The following is a 23,879-nucleotide window of genomic DNA, read 5'->3' on the forward strand; positions in this document are numbered from 1 at the left end:
GTTTTAATGCATTGTATAAACTAGCAAACTCTCACACCTTAGGTCAATAAACAGTAAGAAAATCGTAATGACTGAAAATCTCAGCTTTTAAGCCAGAGTTCAGGTGTGAGGTTTGATTTGATGGAAATATAATACACTGATCCTACAGATAGATACAGGTGAGGTAAATTCTGTCACTAAGGACATTCCTCTTAGGAACATTGCTTGTTATTTATATTAATTACAACCGACATGACTCTTTCATGTCCACAGCTCATGTTCTACATAAAGTCAATGTGCATGTTTAGTTGTACAAAAGCAGTCTGAGGCAGAAAATCACCTATAAACACCCAGCATCCGTGTTTAAGAGTTTGTGAGTTCACGTTTATTATATGTTTACATTTAAATAACAGCAGCATGCTTTTTATTAGGTTCATCTTGTGTTTACACTTATCTGCTCGAACTGTGTCTGTGTGAGATGAGGAATGTTGGAGATGTCTTTCCATGAAAACAAACTTTCAATCTGTTTCTTATTGCTGTTCTATTTGTTCTACGGGACTCAAAGTAAGGGGTCCATATGGTATGCTGTGTGTATGTGTGTGCATGCAGTGGTGTGTTACGGTGATGTCAAGGTCAAGCCAAAATGAAGTCCAAGTGTGCTTCTCAGTTTGACTATATTCTGTTTCTGACTCTAACAAAAAAGTTTAAATCATCTGTGTCTAATCACAGCACGGAGAGTTGTAACTGATTATGTGGCTATAAACAAAACCCTGCTAATAGGGAAGAACTGTTAACCTCATTTCTTAAGTAGTAACTCTAGGTGTTTTTCCATGTAGTGCATAAAAAACAAAATTTTAAAATATCACAAAACTGTTTGGTCTTATATGGAGAATCTTGTATATCGTATTTGTTATGTGACAAAGTTCATTGGAAACACATTTAGGTAGCATCCACGTTAAAACACTTATTTTAAAAGTGTTTTCAAATCTCTGTCTAAGCAGAATCTATTCAGAAATAATTTCTGTCTCTGCTAACACACTTGTTACACATTATCTGGACTTTTCCCATACAGTAGGCATGTGTGCACCTGTGCAAAGAGGAAGCATCGGGCCTAAAAGAGTAGAAAAAACTACAGAGGGAGAAAAACAGTGAAACAAAGACCATCCATCTTCCTCCACTTATCCAATGCAAGGCTGCAGCGGTGCTCTATTATTTTTGGTTTACTTGTGAGTGAGACAGTCATATGTTTAAAATGAAATTGCGTAGTTGTGGATGGACCTTTGGAGAAGATTCACGCTGCTTTAGTGATTGATGATAGGCATGTGGGGAGCATCTTTGCTGGTGCAAACATCACAGCAGCAATAAACAATCACTCACAAGGCAGCCTAACTGAGTTTAGATTAGCAATTAGCATAAGCCAAGTAAGCTGCCTGTGCTAGACTTTTTTCTTATACAACAGGCTGATGACTCCCTGTAATGACCAACTCCTCCTGTATTTTGATAGCCGAATGCACAATTACCTCCCTCTCTCAGGATATTATCATAACATGATTTGATTGGCTAGTTACAGCACTGGAGGATTTAAATAAATGTGATTCAATTTGCTGGCGCCTGCTTTGATATTTGAACTTGCCTTAACTTTTTAGCACAAGCAGCTTGAGCAAAGAAAAGAAAAGCAATGGATCCACAATTCAGCTCAGCAACACATCACATCAAACCATCTGAAGTAAATGAGAGGATTGAAACCTGAAATGGGTACATGTGACTCCTCCCTAAGCACGAGGGGGACCCCCAGATTTATTTTTGGGTTCCTGCTGACCGCCACTGTACATGGCAGTTTATTTATTTATCCATACACACAGAAACAAAACTGCATTCCAAACCTGAAATAGTCAGTTTGTTAATGCACATAAAATGACCTGGGAGCACTTTAGAAACTGATTAATATTTAGTGATGTTTTACGCAAAACAAGCCCCAAATTAATCAGTACCGATGTGTGGGGGTGTCTCCTGGCTAAAGGATGAAGGGCTTGCCGTAACCGATGCTGCAAATTTTTGTGATACAATAATAATTACAGTTTTGTAATTGTTTAAATTATTTAGCAATATGAATAAAAGTATTTAAATTCTATATAAACAAATAAACAAAAAAAATGTTGTGGGCTTAAAGGATGAATTTGCAAAAAACAGAGTACATGTTTGAAAGCATTTAGTGCCGCCAAATAGGGCTGGGCCATATTATACCGTTCACGGTAATACCGGTATAATGTTAGGCAACGATAGGAAAATGAAATATCGCGATAGAATGGGAGTAAAACGCGCATGCGCAGTGCCTTTGTTTTCATACGCACATGGCCGATTGTTGAGTGAAACAGATGAACCAGAATTGGTTTGTAAAAATGGTGCAACTTCCGTGATGTGGAACTGGTTTGGTGTTTGTCCGTCAGATACACAACAAAGCACATTTTTTTGCAGAACATGCAAGCGGCCGTCGTTATTGTCGTATTTGTCGGACTAAGATGCTCCTATATCTGGGAGTAATCTGGGTCCTAAACTCCGTATTCTTCAGGTCAAACAACACTGCAGTATCACTGAGAGTTAAAAACTGTCTAAATTCTTTCATCTTTAATAAAACGATCAGCATTGCTGCTTTACCAGGTGTAACTATAAAGTTTAACTTCCAGGCATCCATGAAAACAAGTTATTACATTTAACGGAGTTAGAAGTTAGCAGGAAGCTAGCAGAAGTTAGCTCGCTAGTTTCGCTAGTTACCTAAGCATGCTATAGCATGTTCTGACTGAGAGATTTCTGAAAAAATTCAAACGTACAGCTCTGCTATCACTTCCAACATAAATGAAGACAGGAAACTAAACAGCAGTGACGTTTGTAGGGTTACTGAAGTTGGGCTAGCTGGTATATAATGATGTGCTACGTGATCGCTAGCGACACAGCTATGTTAGCATAACATAAACAGTGAAGCTGGAGGACGAACACTAACACTTTTCCACTTATAAAAGTTAACGTGAAGGTTCCTCATGGTTAGAGACAAATGCAATTGCATGGCAGGATGCTGTAAACGGACCAAACTTCAGTCAGGAGAACAACTGAGATAATCCATCCATAATACGAGGTTAGTCATTAATATACTGCAACTACATGGGAATAGAGCAGCTGCCAGAGAATTCAACATTAATGAATCAATGGTACAGAAGTGGAGGAAGCAAGAAGAATGAGTTTAATAAAGTTTGATTTATCTGACTGCTTTGTTTCGCTTAATGTGCCTTATAATCCCGTGCACCTTACGGTCCGAAAAATGCGTACTGCACACTGCAGTTTAATGTTGCAAAGCACCTCTTTTTAACTTCAGTGGATATTATACATGGTTATGCTCAGGATATGTCAGCCCATTTCTACTGGAAATGCCTTTTGGTTAAACTTTCAGCAAGGAATTTGCATTTGCACTGTTACATTTTTATAAAGCTTTAATGTACATAAAAACCAGCTTCTTGTTTAAGTGAAAATAAATGGAAGGTTGTCTTTTTGCGCTAGTAATGTTGTGGAGTTGTATTTTGTCTCGCATCAATTATATCGTCAGTTATATCGTTATCGCAAATTTTCAAATATATATCGTGATAAATATTTTTGGCCATATCGCCCTGCTCTACCGCCAAATCATCACTCCAAAATAACAACAATGTAGAAAAAGATTCATAATTTTAATGCAACCAAAACAGTTACATTAACAATTTAACTTCTACACACAGCAGAGCTTTTACTTTTGTTTTTAAGAAAGTCCCAATTTAAGAGTCCCGTTCTTTAGGTCAGTCCAGATTTCACACTTCAAGTCTCTTAGGTCATGTTGGGTTTTTTTTTAAGTCTTTAGTCAACTCAGGAAGTCTTAGAGTCAAGTCCAAGTCAGATCTGAAATCTGAAGTCTACAGCTCTGAAACCCACAAGCAACAAATATTTATGGACTTTTATATGAACTACATCCTGTTAGGTTTACGATGTTGCTGTTAACGTGAACACTCTCTTAGTTATACTGTATGTGTAAAAAACCTAACAGCTCCTAGATAGCACTAAACACAAAGTGCATGCACAAATTTCATTAGTGTACACAATTTATCTACAATGTGCTAAAACATTCTGCTAAACAGGAACAAACAAAAATATTGATCCTCATTGTGGCACTAGAGGAAAGTCAGAGGACTAATTGGCACTGTCAGTAGGTTTCGTCCTCTGACAACCATGAATATCTTTGGATGAAATTGGATGGCATTCATTTAATTCCTACACTGCGAGCAAGGTTGAAGACAGGCATGCATCTAATGAACGGAGAATCATTCATTAGATCAAGAGATTTGGAATATCACAATCACTATGGGAAAGGATGCTTATTCCCATCAGCTAACGGTGTTTGCTGTGTTAATTACCAAGCAGCAGTATTGGATAATGTCTTTACGGATTAAAGCTCGTACAATTAAAGATTTTGAAATGTTCACTGAGTGATCAGGAGACGTGATTGCCTTCAAGTATTATTTAACGCTAACAGTGACCTTGTAATTTCTTTACACAGGCATCTTACCCATGATGCTGTCTGTTCCGTTGGTAGGGGCAGTGCAAGAGGCGGTGCTGTAGTGATTTGCCCCGCCCCCACCACCTCCCCCTCTGTGGAAGCTGGACATGGGAGGAAGGCTGGAGTTGATATCTGCAGACGAGTGAGACGGGTAGCTCTGCGAAGAGACGGATGGAAAAAAATGAACCTTTAATATGAAAACTGCTACGAAACAGGAAAGATTACATTAGAATAAAATAAAAAACAGAAGGAAGTGGTTACAAACATGAAGCCTGCGCTCTGGATAATTACAGCACTAGAACTGAAATAAAAGAATTACTATCTAATGACACTTGACAGCTTTATGGCTTCACATATGTGTAGAATTTATTAATCTTTCTCATGTGTCCAGATCTGCAAATGTGCACTTCCAGTAAAGCACAATATAGCCAACTAACAATAACTGGAAAAAACCAGCATGTTGAATTCATTCTGCAGAGAGCCAGCGGTCTTTAATATATTAATCACTACTGATAGATTTATTTCATTAATGGATTTTGTTGATTATAAATCTATGACTAACGGGATTGTAACCATAATTGTAATTTTGGTCATTATAGTTTCAGTTACAGTGGCTTTAAGTTTTTGTTCCATGTAGTTTTCTGTATAAATGTCCAAGAGCGACCATCCAGATGCCAACTAATGACTCAATATTTCCTTTATTTCCGTGTTCACCAAAGACATGCAAGCTTGAATGAATCTTTTTCAAGGTTGTCTTATTTCATTTGAATCTACCAGTTGAATTTAATTTTGCTGCAGAATGTAGGTAGTAGAATAAAAATCTACATTCCAGGGTTGCTTACTGGATTTAGCTGTTAGCTGGATGGCCCCACTGTGCAATGCAGCTTCAGAAAACAAAATCAGTAAAGAAGCACATTCTCCATGTTGTGTCCATGTTCGGACACCGTGTGACGGACAGTTCTGCTCACCAGTCTGTCGTGAGGGTGAATCCCGCAGTAGGAGGAGCTCTGAGCAGCGCCGTGGGCTGAATTCCCGCCACCTAGCATGCTGCCGTGGTAACCTTGCTGGCTCATACTGCTGCTACTGCTGCTCCAGGGATCGCCGCTATGGTGACCATCTGATAAAGGCGATACAGAAAGGAAGATAAGGAAGTTAGAAAAATGCATTTTGTTTTGTTCTTTTTACAAAACCTTAAGACAGAAGTTTTAAACAGTTTTAAAAACAAAAATACTTTTATTGTGAAAGCTGCATGCTTTTTTCCTTGTAACTAAGGGCTTTTGTGCAAGACCTACAAATGCACCACTAAAAAAAAAAGTCATAAAATAACATTCTCCCACTAACTTTCTCTATCTATGCCATTACAGGAGTGTCTTCAAAGGTGCCTATGCGCTGGTTCTTCTAATTCTCCAATCAGCTACTACAGCTCCAGATTTGTAGACACTAATCTTCTGCCAGATCGTAGACTCAGTTAATATCACTCTAGTTTGAGCATTTCAGTAAATGTTTTGCTATAATCTTTCCATCTGAGTGCTGTCTCAGTTTCCCCTCAACTGATATTATTCATCCTTAGGATCCATTTGCCCCTCAGCTTTCCACACCACTAGCCTCAACTGGCTTCAACTATCTGTCAGTGACCTCCCAACTACTCCCGGTTCCTGGCTTCCTTCTGCTCATCAGAAATAATACCAGAAAGACATTCTAGCCTCAACCTCCATAGACAATCTGACCACCCACCCACGCAGCCTTTAACCTTATTCTCTTTGGTGCAAGTAACCGTGTAAATAAACTTAATATTGCAACTGGATTTTCAGTTCAACTATGGACCAGAGGAAGTTTGAATCGACCGAGGGCTTCCAGTTACTGGGGCCGCAGAGGCCCAGAGGTGCACAAGAGGATCAACCTCAAGGGAAGACAGGCCAAGTGTAAGTCAATTTAGGTTTGAAGCTTCTTTTTTTTTTTTAATGGGAAAACTTTTTATTTTTAAATTGCAGCTTGTCAAGAAGACCTAAAGATGGGAATGAGAGAAGTACCACACACTTTCTGATATTTGAAAGGATCTTATAATCAGAGACATTGATTTCACAGAGAGTAAAGTTACATTTTTCATGCTACTGAACTAACGTGTCTATTTTACCAATTTATTATCTTGTTTTGAGGTCATCAGCTGCTGCTGCCATTATTCACGTGTTTGACTGTAAAAGTGAAACAGTGATTGCATGATTTAGATATTTTTCCCACTACAGTAAAACAAAATTTCAATTGATCAAATAAATTGATATATATTAATGAAATTTAGGGGAGGTACATGTGATGTGCAGGTTTCTGACAAGGTAATCTCCTGTGTAAGAAAACAAGGTGAAAACACAGTGAGGTTTCTCTCTGCTGTCAAACCTTCCAGACACTCAACAGTGTCTACATGCAGTTCAGCAATCTGACCCACTTTGTGCAGTAACCTGATTTCAGAAAACATTCACATAAATGGGACACCTGGTCTCCTTCCTCACATTAAGAATTTAAGAATAACCCGGTTAACACGGATGTGTGCAGGACAAACCTGATTTCTGGGACCATGTCCACCGTGTGAAATTAGTTGAGAGTGTATGTACTGTATACATGACAGACACCCAGCAGAGAGAAAAGAGGAGAGTCGGGGGGGAAATGAGAATTGAAAATTGTCAAAGCATTTTCCATCTATAGTTGAAAAGCAGACAAATTTGTTTAATCAAAACAGGACCAAACACTCTAAAAGGAAGGGCATAACGCAGAGATAATGGCCTGTATTTTTAATCCAGTCTCTTCAAAGAGATACTAAAGTAGACCTGTTATTCTTTTATTTATTTTCTCTGCTACAGAAGTGTATGCGCATATTATACATGGCCAGAGTTTCAGATAACGAGGTCAGTGTATGTATAAGTAATCCCTGGGAGCCAGAGCACAGGCTTCAGACTGCTCCAAATGATCTTTTTCAGAGTTTTTTTCTATTCTTGGCTCTGAATGATGTAATAAAAGTGGCTAACTATAATATATTCATCTTAGGCATAGCTCTGGCTGTGAGCACACCTGCTGTTCAGAACTTTTGCTTACACCGCGGAGACATTCACAAGAAAGTGTGCTTAAAGAGTTAGTCTTAAAAGAAGTGGGGTGTTAAAACAGCTGGTTTCACACAGGATGAGCTGAGGTGCTGTGTTAAGCCCAAGTAAAAGTTTTTTTTTTAAATTTTGAATCATTAAAAACTACTCTAACAGAGCCAGTAGTTTTAGTTATCCAATCAATGACAAGCACCTGCACCTTATATTATACTGTAGTATATCTACATGACTCACTTGTTTGTGGGGCTAGTGTTCCATAAAATCAAAGCGATTAAATGGAGCCAATGTTCCAGGTGAACCAAACCAACCAACCAACCACCTGCAGAAGCTGCTGATCCAACCTGTGTCAACACTAAATTGCTCGGACATGTGAAAATCGCAGACTTTGCCAGGACAATTCCTGTTTTAATTTAAAAGGTCACAAATGAAATGTTTGCACAAAGTCATATCAGTGGCTACAACCTAATCCATGAAAGTTTCCAGCCTGTATTTTTTATGGAGTTGAGTCTTTGATCTTTAAGTTGTCCAGTGTATTTTTAGAGAATTTAAAATGAGTATTTTTTTTTTAATTGCACTAATCGGTTCTATAAATCATAACATTACTTGTCCTCACACTGCAACTGGAATCCTAATAGAAATATGTACAGTGTCGTTGTTTGATATTCCGTCCGCGTTTGAGACCAGAGTGACCAAAGAGTAGATAGACACATGAGCTAAAATTAAAATGAAGAGCACAGCTACCCTTGCCACTGCAAGTAAGTTAGCAAACAGCATCAGTAATGTTGACATCACCGATGTGTGCTGCAAACTATGAAGACCTCCTCTGGGTGGCTGTGATAATAAATAACTAAATGTATGACTCAGTTTTTTGGCTGATTTTGGTGAGAACAACTTCCAGTTCAGGGAGCCTTCGGCTCATTTTGTCAGCTATCCAGTATCCACAGTGAGCTTGGGAATGTGGTGGTGGGAGGTTTGACGAAGGACAGACCTTGTGTATGTGTGTGTGAATGTGATTACCTGGCATAAAGAAAGAGCTTGGGAAGCCAGCACTGGGAGGTTTGGAGGAGGGATAACCCGGTGAGTCCCTGTTGTAGTCGGCTGTGCTGGCAGACGGAGCGTACACCTGCAACAAACACAGAAACACACGACGTCAGGCAAAAATCAAACCTTCCATTCTCTCATTTTTCCTCACAGAGGCTCAGCAGGAGTTAGTCTCAGACATCATTTCCAGGAGGTTGTAACAGATGACTGACACTTCCCTCCTTCACTAAAACATCACCCTGGAATATCTGATTGAATGAACACAGCTTCCTGGGCTGCTGTGGGTCTTTGGCTGTGATTGTTAAACTGGGGGAAAAAATATGGAAGCTGTTCTGGAAACTTTGTGTAAATTACATGAATATTGGTTTCTGAACAATACAGGTCTGTTTTAGGTTTGCTTTGTGCAGGATTCATTAAAAAAACATGTAACACATTATATATAGATTTCATATTGTATGCATCCAAAATATAAAATAGTATATGTTTTCCATTCATCATGTTATCATTATGCTAGAAAAAGAGCATAATTTAAAACTTTTTTCTTTTTCAAGTTCTTGATCATTTTGAATCAGCATTTTCTTTCAGACTAAGGAAAGACACATTCAGGTGTTCATTTTATTAATGAATTAAGTTTTAATTAGATAATACCTCTGTTGGATTGCTTAACCTATAATTTAAGACAACTTGTAGCATAAAACAAACAAAAAAGATGATAACTGATAATCGTTCCAATGTTTCAAATCAATTACAGAAGAAGTATGATCGAGGTATGATCTTATTTTTAAACCAGTAAACCAGGTTAATTTTTATCATTCATAGCTTTGAAGCCATATTTTTTAAAATGTATTTTTTTATTATACTATGAACCAGAAAACTCCAATCTTTTAATTTAAACAAATTTTCTAGATTATGATTTTTTATTCATTTATTTATTTTACACAGGGTTTTAGTCATATGTCATTCAGAACCACATTCATAGAATATTTTATTCCTTTTTTGGAATGTTAATGGCATTTTCTAACTTGTGAAGCTCAACAAGACTTTAAAAACTTTATTAAAAACTTAACAAAGCAACAAAACTAAAGAATTTGAACACAGACTTCTCTTTATCTAATGGTTAGATTTATAGTAGTATAGTAAGGATACCAATTGGCACATATTTAGAAAGCAAAAACAAAATAATTGTTATTTACCCTAATTTAAAAATAATAATTTTAATGTAAGTAATCAACTGCAGAAGTTTTATGGTTATATTATTTACTTTTTTTTTTTTTAATATTCTGACTTTAAGATCTGTCAATCAATACCTTAAAACTACAGTGTCAATGATGCCAACTATCTGCAGAGTCCAACACAGATTTTCAGTCAGTTATCCTCTTAAACAACCAAATCAGTGCTTTTCTGTCCGTCTCCTCTCAGAGGGAGAGGAGCAGCAGTAGCAGCAGTCATGCAGCAAACATGCAGCAGCATGAGAGACCGCAAGTACAACCGGCAGCCTGTCATCACTCAAACAGGTGACGCTCTTCCTCAGCAACATAGCGTCTGAGTTTGGTCATACTATCAGCTGGGGGTCCCCACAGCATGCCTTTGTGTGTGTGTGTGTGTGTGTGTGTGTGTGTGTGTGCATAGCGTGCGAACACTCAGCCATTACGCTAGCTCGCGCTGCATGATGCAAAAACTGGAACAGCTGTTGAAAACAATCTTCTCCGATTCTGTCTTTCTCTCGTTGATTCCCATTAAAATGAAAAACCTCACTCCACAGCTACACCTAATCTACCTCGATCCCCAACCAAAGACACGGGTTGCTTTGTTAACTTTAGAGTATTTGCATATGGATGGAGCACAGATGTGGTAAAAACCAAATGTGATGATAAAACACAGAAGGAATAAAAAGAGAGAGATGAAACAAAAACACTTGGGGGCATTATAAAAAAAACATCATCTCACTTCCCACACTCCCCGAGAGAAATTATTAAAAACAGAAAACAGATTAAAACAGTTTCTTTTAAACAAAAACCTCATGATTTTTTTCTCTCACGTCACTGAAGGATTGTTAGTTTGGGAAAGCTTCTTATTTCTTCTACCTAGTCCACCCTAGATCCTCTGCACTCCTGCAGGTGAACAGTCTTTGCGGAGAACCAAGAAACTAACAAATGGTCAAATTTTTGCAACGCCTACCCAACTCTGAGGAGAGAAAGAGGCTTCCCCGTGTTTCCCTGTTTTGATTAACCTCTGTACATACAAGTGAGCGTCTCTGGTTCTCAGGGATGAGTTGAGGTCGAGATGGCCTTGCAGCAGGTTAATCAAAAACACAAACTGGGGGTATTTGTCTCATTTCATCCACGATGTGGACTTTGTGTTTCAAAACATCAGCTACGCTCAACGTGTTTTGACCTTTGTGGTTTGAAGTGTACTTCTTTTCCTTCTGATTTGATCCAACATCGCAGCTAAGGCTAGAGTCATACTTCTCTGGGGTTCATGGGAGTGTTTGTAGTTCATTGTTTGGAGTACATTTTCATCTCCCTGAGGAACCTGTATCCTTACAGAAGTCGAAACAACCACTCAGACTGCTCGAGTCTTTGAGGCGTGTGTTTATGCAAGCTTCTCCCTGGGCCTGTGGGACTTCTGGTTACCCAGAATATCTCCTTTACACAGGTCTTTGGAGACCCTGTATCAGAGAAACATCATTTCAGCTGAGCGTATAAGACAATGAGAAATGTTTCGTGAGGTGTTATAGTTGCATACATTCTGCATAGTATAATGCTTAATGGCAGCACATCAGGATTTTGAGGGCACAGTTATTCTTTATTTTTGGTTTATTGGTTCTCGATTGATCAATACACCTGCAGTTGTTTTGCCCACCAGGTATAAATACAAGCTCTTAAATTTAGTCCACTTACTTCCGCTGAGTTTTATTAATTGACTTGGACAGGTTGCCCAGTAGCATGACATCCAGTCGCACTCACATTCACACCTGTGTGCAATTTAGAATGACCAGTTTACCTAACCCCACTATTGCATGTGGATGGGGAATCTACGTCATATCTTACAACATAACCATAAACCCTTTTTAACAATACGCTGATAACCTGATGTGCACCTCTCTAGAAATGCAACTACACTTCGAGTCACCGCATCCTGCAATGACTGAATAGTTTCAAAATAATTGATTTTTTAATTGATTAATAATAAAGTGATTTTACTGAAAGTGATTGATATTTAATCCCAAAGAAATTTAGAGAGAAATTTAAAAAAAAGTTTGTCTCAAGCTTTGCTGCTCTGAGACTTTATGAGTCTGAACTTGTCAACTAAAGTGGCTACAGTGTTAAGTAATAATAATAATAATAATAATAATAATAATAATAATAATAATAATAATAATAATGGATTGCATTTATATAGCGCTTTTCAAGACACCCAAAGCGCTTTACAATGCCACTATTCATTCACTCTCACATTCACACACTGGTGGATGAAAGCCACAGTTGTAGCCACAGCTGCCCTGGGGCAGACTGACAGAAGCGAGGCTGCCATATCGCGCCATCGGCCCCTCTGGCCAACACCAGTAGGTGGTAGGGTAAAGTGTCTTGCCCAAGGACACAACGACCAGGACAGACAGCACGGGGATCGAACCGGCGACCTTCCAGTTACAGAACCCCCTGAGCCACCGTTGATCTAAAACTATGTGAAATGTGACTGGTGTAAAAGTAAAAACAAAGTAAACGTTTTTAACTTCATGAAAGAAAATAGTTACAGAAAGACTGCAACACAGCGATGAACGGCATGACAGTCAGGATGTCAGAAGAGCACTGGGAACTGTGGGAATCGAATGCTGGGGTCAGGAAACACCCACCCATGAATAACCACACACACACGCACACACACACACACACACACACACACACACACACACACACACACACACACACTAACAAACTTCCAAATACACAAGCTCAAGCACACAGATAGAAGCTGCTAAGTCAGCTAGGAGAGGTCTGTACCTTCCCACAATGCACCTTGCACGAGTTTAAGGACCCAAATCCCCCAGTCCACACATACACAAAGACACACACACACACACACACCCCCACGGAATCTGTGGATGTCATTAGAGCTAAACTAAAATCCCCTTAAACTTCCTCTTCCTCCTCCTCTTCCCCTCTGAGAACAGAGTATGTGCTCTAATCATAAAACCACATTTATTGACCCAAAGCCTGTGCAAGAACACACACACACATACACAAACAGAAACACACACTCAAACACGCATGCTTGTGTCATTCCTGCTGAAAATATTCAGATTTATGTCTCATGCGGTGCAGGCATATTTTCCCATTGAATGCTGCTGTTAGACTGGTGACGAAAGAATGTGATTTGTACTGTATGTCTGTGTGTGTGTTAGAGACAGACAGCAACAGGTGCAGAGTGCGCTGAAGTCTGAAGAATGCAGAGGGACACAATAACAACCTCACTTCCAGCAGTCACACACACACAGACACACACACAGAAGCATCAGTATTCCCACAGTTAACCAGCAGACCTTGAGCCAATGAGAGAAAGCCTCAACTGTTATGTAATTTTACTGACCACAAACCACAGAAAATAATGCCAACCACAACAAAAACAGTTTGCATCCCATCAATAACCTTCATTTGGAGCTTTTTTTAAACCACTATTATGTAAACTGGGGGATATTCCCACAATTCATTGTTTTATGTCAAATACTTATTCTGCTCCAGTAGAAGCAGGTATGGAATAACTGTTGTGCTTTGGTATAAAGTAGAAACCAGTCACCCCGGGCTCTGTGTAAGAGAAAGACAAAAACTACAAAATCAATGATCTGGACCACAATAGAAAAAAATGGAAATGGTTCAAAGTTTGCTGTGGCATGACAGAAAAGAGCTATTTAGGAAACCTGCTGACAGTCCTGTTAGTGCTAAAAAAAATCCCACTGGAGCATCACTGCTTGAATATCAGTGTTTCACACAGAACTGGAGCAACCTACATACTTTGTGACAATAATACTCAGTGTAATGGCACTGATGATGTGCTGCCTTTACACTGAGTAACTCCAATGACAGTGGAAGAGGTAGCAGCATTTCCTGCAAGCAGCAGCGTGGGTGAGAGGTGGAAAGAACAAGGTCCACAGCACCAAATGCATGCCACGACAATGGAGTTGGAGTCCATGACCGTCAAAGGCAAGACACTCACTGGACTCATTGTTGTTGGTTTCAACAGCGGCCTTGTCAGGTTGTTGGAAACGCAAGGCAAGAGGTGCCAGGGAATTAGCAACCTTTGCTAACATACGTGATAAAAAAAAAAAAAAAATTAAACATGGACATGAACCAAATAATGTCTGTAAAACTGAGATGTGTATCACCATGGAAATGTAAGAGAGATACACAAAAAACAGGAACCACTCAAAATAACATTTTAACCACAGAAACCAATGTAATCAGTTTCTTATCAAATCCAACACCAAAGCCGCACAAAAGTTAACTATTTTAGTAAAACAGGTCACTATCTGCTACTACCTGAAAAAAACAATCCTGTCTCCTAAAAATTATGTTCCTTTAAAACTAAGCATTTTCAATCATGTTTTTTTTTTTTTTTTTTTTGGGCAAACATACAACCAAAACAACCAAAACATTCAAGATATGTACTCTGGCGAGGGTTAGCAGAAGCATGGGTCACAAGACTTTCACCTGAGAAAATGAGGTTTGATTAATGTGTGGGACCAGTTTGTTTCTCACTTGTCTTCTTTACTTTTAAGGTTTATTTTAACTTTGTTTTGTACAGACCCTTTCACATTTTTTCACATTAGAAACATCTCCTCCATTTTTGAGAAATCATGTTAACAACTGTCACCGCACTAGAGAGATGACTGAAAAGGAATTTCTGTAGAAAAGCAAGAGAATAAAGGTTGATTATATTCATGAGATGAAATCTGGGAGAAAATCTGATTCTCTTAAAACCTAATTGAAAATGTACTTTAGTTCTCTGGCAACAACATATTTAGTAGACAGGGCTGACACAAATCAGGACAAACAGTTCTCCATGCAGAGAGACACAACACATTCAGTGGTGCACAATGAAAAAAACCCCACAGAAACAAGAATATGGTGTAACTAAATCTACACTTAATCTAATCAGTTTTTTAAGTGTTTCTTTATCACAGTTTCCTGTGCGATAGTAGAGACGCAATCAACCTACTGGCATAAACCAGTTCCTAATACAAACCAGCAGAGCCAGATGTTTAAAGTGCTGATCAGTAGAACCCCTGACAGAATTCAGTAGAAGCGGTTGTGTAACGCCCGACGGGTTCGGAGAATCTTCACAGAACATGAAACATCACAGAATTCATCAAAGCTTTGTTCTGCAAAGCCCCCGGCAAAAACATGAGAGAATAAAGGCACATTCCACTGAAAACCGATTCCTCATGGCGCTGACAACACACACACACACACACACACACACACACACACACACACACACACACACACACACGCACACACACACAGAGAGAGAATGCACTCAGAGCAAAACAGCTGTGTAACTCGCTGACCTGAACCAAAGGTAGGAAGAAAGACAACCTAAACCACATTTTAACTCAAAATTAGCAAAGTTCACACGTTGTGTTGACAAGTCCTGCTTCGCTTCAGCATTCAGTTTAATCCTCATTCTGCAAACATACTTCAGGTGTAAGGCCTACATGTGAAGCATGCGTGGAGAACACGAGAAAACGACTGAAAGTGTAGGTTTCATTCCAGTTACATGCCACATTAGCACTACAAACATACATTAGCACTACAATAAAAATGTAGTTACTGCCCACTGATTCTGGTGTCACTGAGTTTATAAATTTTGAAGTAAAGTTCTATGTGTTAAAGCCAACTGGAGCCATTTTGACATGTATATAAATAATCCAAGGCTAATCGACATTTAAGGAAAAAAATGCCAAAAGATGGCAAATTGAAATGTGAAATGTTAATATATTCATGTTTCATTCAACTAGCTGATTTACAGGATCATTTCAGTTCTAATTTAATGTAAAAATGTTACTACAAGCAAAAGATAATAATATAATAAGGAAAATAATAAATAATAAAATAAAAAATCCATATAAAGAGACTAAATACATTTAAAAGAAGAAATAAAGTGAAAATGTTACATAATGATCATGTAGGAAACATTTCTTTCTTCAGTTAGAACTTGTTGACAGAGATGGAAATGCTGTTGGGCCCTGGAGGATTTTGTGAGAAAGATCAAGTGAAGAAACAACAAATAGAAGAGAATGAAATGCAAAAAGTTGGAAGCCGATAAAAAGACAGTAAACGGAAACAAAAGAGAGAAAAATGCAAGGATGGTAAAGAAAGAAAGAAGCAGGAGGCTCTTTTGTCTTTGTTCAGTGTTTGATGCTTCTTCTCCCAGTTATTGTCTCCAAATGTGGGGAGCATCTGTTCAGCCTCCCTGTGTCAGCCTCTGCTCTGACTGAAAAAGAAGAGGAGAAGGAGCTTCTCCTGCTTCACAATCACATTTTGATAACTAGTGGGAAACTCAGACAGCACACCCTCTTTCAAGGCCAGCACCAAGGTTGAGTTGTACTTCTAAAGAAAGTTACCAGAACGTAACCACACATCATGCTCTCATCATCAGATTCATTAATTGCATAAACTTCCATCTTCTACCTCACAGAGAAACTAGCATGTATGCTGTTTACCATGTTCACTATCTCATTTAAGCATATTAGCATGCCAATATTTGCTGATTAGCACACAAACTATATCTAAAACTAAACTAAAATGGAGAACAAATGCAAACTGACTTCATGACAATAATTCATTATATTTTAAGGACCTCACTAAAAACACCCAACACTAATTTTCAAACTGAGCAGGGGATTGGAAGCCTGAGCTTTTATCAAGTAACTTGAGCTACTACTGCCTTTATATGGGGCATATGCTAACTTGTGCAACCATAACTGTTTAAAGCATTCATCTGTCAGTTAAACTTAATTTTTGATCTTTCGATGTTGTGTTTGGTGTTGTTTGGTTTTGATGCAGCAGTTTCTCAATCCAAAGAGTTTTCTTATATAAGCGAAAATAAAGTAACCTTAAGTTTATGTTTCACTTTGACTTTCCAATGACACTATACAAAAAAGTCAGAAAAACACCAAAATCAACAAGACATCATCTGGGGATCATAAAAGCATGCAGAAAAATTTGTACAATCTGTCAAGCAGATGTCGAGATATCTGTCACGGGGGCAGTAAGGCCACAAATCCTAAGAATTTATCCTCTGAGGACCTTAAATGCAAAGATTTTCATTGCAATCTATATGTGAGTTCTTCACAGCTTTGGATATGAGCCACAGATACTTAGGTTGATGGATGCATTAAAGTGTTGAACCATAACATGTCCTATCTCCAGTCATTGGTGGGGGTTTTTAACCACGACCACAATCTCCAACCTAAAAAAGACATTACTGCATGGATACGCCTGGCATAAGTTTTGTTGTGAGTCCAAGTCCAAAAGAGTGAAAACACCTATGTGGGTGTCAACATGCAACGGTGTGAATTGTTCACACTAAGACATTGGACGCACCACAAAAAAAAAAAAAATTGCCACCTATTTTGTGCCCTGGATGTACCGTATATTTGCTTTTCCTGATCCAACACTGTAACTGTTGTTAGTCATTTAAATAGTAGTATAAGGCGAGATGTGCAGAAAGATATTGTTATATGAATATGATATTAGTACAACCTGTCTAGTGCAGTGGTTGTTGATGGAGCCAGGTATAGTAGGGTGAAAGGCGGGATACATCCTGGACAGATCGCCAGGGCTAACACAGGGAGACAGACTCACATTCACACCTATGGAAGAGGACTTCTTTTCAAAATTATTGAAACTATTTTGTGTAAGTGATGGTAAAAGTACACCAGACTTATTTATGTTGTTCAGCCATAATAAAAGAGCTTTGCCTGTTGCTGTCAAAGGGTCAACGTCGCGTTTCTACTGCACAGGTTTAAAAAAAGGGAAAAAAATTCCCGGCTTTTCTGTCCTCTCTCCCTCTGCCTCTCAGTATCCATCTATCCCTCTCTTTCTCTCTCTCTCTCTCACACACACACACACACACACACACACACACACACACACACACACAGTTTACCACGCTTCATCCAAAGCAGATGTGCTGGAATGTGAACACTCAAAGGAGCAGTCACGAAACCTCTTGACAGACACACACACACACACACACAAACTCACTCACTCTCTCGCACACACACACACAAACTCACTCTCTCTCTCGCACACACACACACACACACACACACATACACACACACACACAGTCGGCTGCACCTGTGCCTTTCCAGTTTTTTTCTCTCTTTGTTTCCCCCTCCCCCTCCTCCTCACTGTCCTCTGCCTCTCTCATTTCTAACAGGCTGGTTTCACTTTCATCTCGTCTTTATTCACCTTCACACAAACAGTTTAACACTGCAGGAAGCAGAAACGGAGGAGATATGCTGCAAAGGCTCCAAACAAAAGGAAAACAATACAAATAATCTGAATGATCAGTGAAATCACTGACCATGTTGAACATTTCCCAAAGGGGATTTTTTTTTTTTTTTTTTACATATTATTAGTATTAGCTTTATTCCCAGCAAAGTAAAGCGGTCCTCTAGCCCTCCCCCTTCCACCTGTAGATGTCACCCCCCCGTCTCCCCCTCCTCTTAATTTACCGTTCACGCCGCCACACTCTGAGGCCATCCGGAGGCAGACGTGGGAAAGCAAATCAAATGCACCACAGACGGATCAAACATTTTATTTTTTAGTGAGACGGGGGGTGTTTCTGTTTTTTAGATGTATTTTTATAGCGGAGATCTGAGCTGCGGCCTCGGAATCCTCTGAAGGTTAATTATGTTCCTGATTCAAAACACATGGAGGGAAAAAGTATGCGTGTGTGTGTGTGTGTGTGTGTGCGTGAGAGAGAGAGAGAAAGCGGAAGGAAATCCCACCCACACCTCCGAGCCGAGCCCTTTATTCTACCAACCTGCAATTGCACTAATGTGAACCAGATGTACGCACACACACACAAACGCACACACACTCTGGCCGCCTAATTGACTCCATATGATGAAGAAGAAGCGAGCGGGAGAAAGGAAAGAGAGAGCGTTGGAAAGAAAATGCACAAATTCAAAGAACGTGAAATAAAGAGGGAGATTAAGAAATACTATCAAGCAGTAGGGGGTCGAGTGAGTTGGAAAATGAAGCCAAAGGAGGAAATGGAAAAAAAATATGCAGTGCCTCTAGTGGCCACTTGAGGCTGGCTCCAAAAAAGAGTCAGTCCCTGCAGACTGCCAAGCCTAAAATGTCCATTTACAACTTTCAACTTTCAAAAAAGTTTATCTCTCTATAGCTAATTATGCTGTTTGTAATAGGTGTACTGGAATGAATTATTTAATAAATAACATGCTAAAACTTTATTAATGCCTAAAGTTAGCAGCATGGGCACCACACTGACAGGTGTTGACACAGACAGCTGCAGCGACTAGCTGTCCACTTTCCACATCTCACTTAATTGGAGTCACTATCCTGGAACTTTGCTGTGGTGATAACTGCTTCAGCTTTGGTCACTAGCGTGTTATTTGTATGTTACTTAGCGCTAATTAGCAGGTATCTGTGTCTATGCTTTAGCTGATAACACTCCACACTATTGCCCAAATATAACATACATAAAACTACAATTCAGGAACTAAAAGGTTTGCACTGCGGCTTCAAGACAGGGCTTCACAAACAAGTATGTGATGTCATTATGGTTTGTCATCTTTTATATACATTCTATGAAAAGATACAATAAAAGACAAAATGCAAGTGAAAGAATGAGAAATAACCATTTAAAATAAAGCATGGACACATAAATATTTTTTTAACTTTAACATAAGTAATGTTTAAAAAAAAAAGAGCCACAGACAGACAGAAAACAAGTGATAGAAAGACGGATGACAAAGAGAGAGCACACACACTCACACATCTGCAAAAATACTTGGGTGTAATTGAAAACATGCGGAGTCTCCACACACTCGCAGTGAGTTTCACGGACCGAAACACATTCTTCAACTTACTTGTAACACACACACTCTCACATGCTCCCTGTGGAGCTCAGGCTTCCTGTGGCTTGATTAGAGCCCCCTATGTGAAGACAAGTGGACTCAGCGTGTGTGTGTGTGCTTTAGCGTGGTGCACCTGTGACTGAAGGGGGGTCGAGTTACTCAGACAGAAAACACTGGGGGGCCGGACAAAGAGAGAGGTGTGTGACACATGAGTGAGTGTGAGCGGCTGGGACATTTTTTTGCATTAAAAAAAAGAAGAAGAAGAGAAGTGTGCATATGACCATGTGAGAACAGGAAAATGTGTGTGCGCGTGTGTGTGTTCAGAACAACACTTCAAGGAGGAAAAAGGCGATTTAGGACTTCCTCGTGCACAAATTTGTGCCATTTTTCTTTTCATACATCAAATGAAGTTTCCATTGGTTCTAATGGAAAACCTATTCTCCTCTCCTCTCAGGCAGCAGACTGTTTATCTATTATTTACCAGCTTTCTCCCTCAGCAGTAACCCAGTTAGCAGCTCTTCTTCTCATCAGCTTCAGCTACAAGAGTTTCACTGCACCTACACATTGCTATTTCACTGGTTTTTACTGGTTTCTGACCCTTTTTTTCTACACCAAAGCTGTTAGTGAGTCAAGCTGCTGAATCAGGCTTCACCATCAGAAGGAAACAAAGGATGTTTATCCCTTTATTCACTTCTAGTCCCGCTGGTTTTCTAAAACCTGATTACTTGAATGTTTCGATTTTAAAATGATTCATGTTATAGTGCCAATAACCTTCGTGAATCACAAAAAAACAGTGTGAAAGAAAAAAGACAGCGAGAGGAGGAGAAATGAAAGTAAATATCAGAGAGACTTCGGGAAGCTGCATCTGCGCAAACAGAAAGAAAGAAAAAAGTGAAACAGCGAATGAAAGAAAAACAAACAAATCAGTAAAAGGAAAGTAAAGAAAAGAAGCAGAAAACGAGAAAAAGATGAAGCAGGCGGTCCAGTTGTGTGGCATGTTTACACTGCGGCCTGTAAATGAATTCAAGATGGCGCCTGGTCTCGCCAGGAGCCACAACATCAAAGAGTCAGACAGCCAGTGAAGTCACAGCACTTTAATTGACCACTAATTACCCCGAATTAGCTCCAGGACCGTGTGTTTTTTAGGGATCTCGTCTATATGTATATTAGTTTGGACTGCGTGTGCAAATAGTACAACATATATGGCACCTATTCTATTTTAGGGTATGCTCTTCTTTTTCCATCCATCCATCCCAATAAAGGGGCCGTCTTTTGAGAGAAAATCTGCCTGCAGTCAGTTTCCCGTCTGTGATGTGCAGTCACCTGGCAACTTGATATTTCCCACAGCCCGAGTTCACATCTTCAACTCTCTGTTTTACTGGACCAACAGTTATCCAAAGTTTTTTTTCTGCTCTACTCTGGCAAATAACAATGAAATGCATCAAATTTTGATAGTTTAGAAGCTAAAAAGAGAAACTAACTGAAGAAGGCGAGTTGCAACTATAGTTCAGTTAAAAAGTTTTTAAGGACTATTCAGTCAAGTCCCTCCATGAATGAGCAGAACCACCTTTAGCAGCAGTATCTTGGAGAAACTGTTTTCTGAATGAGTTTATCAGTCTCTCACATTAATGTGGAGAACTTTTGGGCCACTCTTCTTTTAAACGTTTCTTCACTTCATTGTGGTTTGTAGGTAGTTGTTAACTCACAGCTCTCTTTAAGTCCTGCCACAGCATTTCACTGAAGTCTGGATCTGACTGGATCTTCTTTCCTTTTTTATTCTGTTGCAGACTTGCTGCTGTGACTTTGGCCTGTTCCATGACCCAGTTTTTAGCTGTCAGACAGATGGCCTCACGTTTGACTCTAGAATACTTTGGTAAACACAGGAGTTGCTGGTTGACCTCATGACTGCAAGGTGCCCAGGTCGTCCTCACCCCTCCACCACCGTGCTGACAGTTTGTGCTGTGTTTGGTTTTCGTCAAACATGCTCCTGTGCATTATTTCCAAGCATCGCCACTTTGGTGTCGTCTGTCCAAAGAACATTGCTCAAAAAGTCTTGTGGTTTGCTCAGATGTAACTTAACAAACCTAAACTGTGCTACTATGTTCTTTTTAGAGAAAAGGAGCTTTCTAGAGGCAGCTCTTCCAAACAAGCCATTGTTCGGTCTTTTTCCAATTGTAGCAAGTATAACTCTTAAAACTATCCTCATAAAAATGTAACAAAACAAAGAGAAATGAACCAAGAGTATAATTCAGGCTTTACTGAGCCTTTGCAACAGAAGAAATCTTTGCCAGCAGCCCCCCTCACACTACTCCTGGGCATCAATCACACAGTGAAGCAATGCAGAGAGAAAATTGAGAGGCTGAACCAGGATGATAAGAAAAAAAAAGACCACATCAAGAGATGACGTTACATTGAAGTGATTATATCACCTTAGAGTTTCTGTTAGCTGTACAAATGCAAACTAACCATTATGCTAGGAAAGTGTGCAGTTCTATGAGACCTTGCAAGGAGGGAATTACTAGGTAGTCCCCAAAATTGTTTGGCCCAAAAGTGGCGAATAAAGGCCAGAGAAAGATGACTGACTTGATAAATCAGTGCAGTCTAGATCAAAGATCGATGCTGCTGCTTGTGCGCTTGGTTTATTTGTTTCTGTTTCATCCGTTTGATCCGTACTGATCTGAGTCTCTGAAACGCATCAAACTAATACTCTGAGCGTGCATGTGTATCGCAACCTTTCTTTTTCCCAGCAAATTGAGTAAGCTCTTCTCATCACACATGTACACGCACACACACGCACACCACACACACAGAATGATTCAGTGATGGGGGAATATGGAGGCTCATAGCGAACATAATGTGGCTTTATAATGTCCCCCCTGACACAGGAAATAGCCAGAAGTCTGGGACTGAGTGTCTGTGTGTGTGTGTGTAGCTTTGAGTTGAGAAATCCCATCAGAGGAAGGAAATAACAAATCGCACTGTGGCTTTTCTGTGCACCTAGGGCTCCATAACTGCATGTGCACACTCTCACACACACACACTAGCGGTGGTGTGTCCTCACCAATATTTATCAGATGAAAAAGGCATATTTTCATATCCTTTTCTAAGCAAAGCAATGACTTTCATGACATTTTCAACATTAAATTATTCTTTTATTCAAATCAGCATTATTATTGTTGTAAACCCCCCCCCCCGCCATGCTGACCCATCTGTTAAGTTTAAGATATGACGTTAAGGTTTGGTTACAATCTGATCGACTGGCAGGCACACTAGAGAAATATACATCAAAAACTGTTGTCAGATTTAGAATGAGGCACATTAAATCATATTATTTTAACTAGCTCGAGAAGTGTCAGATTATTATAGACATCTATAAGAAAATGATCCTACTGCTCACTGGATTCATGACCCCAATAAAGACTTTCCTGATGAGTTCATGATCTCACTCTGTAGTTTCAAGTTTCACTGAGGACCACATGATCTTTATTCTTCTAAGGTACGGCCCTCATTTAGAGGAAATAGACAATAACGCAATGTGTGAATGACATAAAGGGTAACTTATGGTTGACAATTTGCTACCATATGCAATGTCTTCCATATTGTCAGGTCTAACTTCAAAACAGTTTGAGTTATATTGGCAATATAGCATCAGAAAAATGATATTTGAGCCAAAAATTGCTTTATAAACTGGACAAAAAGCAGGAGGAAAAAGTGATAAATTGCCTGCTTTTAAATTCAAAAACTAATCTTTTTTCATTTCATGTCACTCATCAGAGAAGAGAGTGGGAATGATAAAAGACTGAAGAGGAATAAAAATGAAATAAACTGTAGCGGATAAGAGGCACTCATTAATCTACAATCCGACCTCATTCTTCTCACTCTTCTTAAATCAACACGCTTCAAAGAAACACTCCTTAATCTCAAGAGCGCTACTACACTGGATATTACGTTCATCTTCGCCTTTAGAAGCTCTGCAGACAAAAGGCTGAAGAATGCCACCTGACCCAAAGGTTCCTGTGCGTCAGCTGTGTACAGGGCTCATCTTGGTTGAAACATACTTTGAGATGCAAACAACTTTACA

General features: G+C 39.3%; 1 protein-coding gene across 8 annotated transcripts in view; it reads right to left on the reverse strand.

Moving 5' to 3' along the window:
- The window catches only part of tcf4 (transcription factor 4), a 261,409-nt gene that overhangs the window by 39,327 nt on the left and 198,203 nt on the right, over nt 1-23,879 (reverse strand). For all 8 annotated transcript variants that reach the window (XM_082538306.1, XM_082538305.1, XM_082538304.1 and 5 more), the window contains 3 exons: nt 8,662-8,767; nt 5,524-5,672; nt 4,565-4,712 (listed from right to left, as the gene is read on the reverse strand). In XM_082538306.1, the coding sequence (XP_082394432.1) occupies nt 4,565-4,712; nt 5,524-5,672; nt 8,662-8,767 (403 nt within the window). The remainder of the gene's footprint in view (nt 1-4,564; nt 4,713-5,523; nt 5,673-8,661; nt 8,768-23,879) is intronic.

Source organism: Aulonocara stuartgranti (genome assembly GCF_965226115.1).
Source record: "Aulonocara stuartgranti genome assembly, chromosome: 7".
Classification (NCBI taxonomy): Eukaryota; Metazoa; Chordata; class Actinopteri; order Cichliformes; family Cichlidae; genus Aulonocara; species Aulonocara stuartgranti.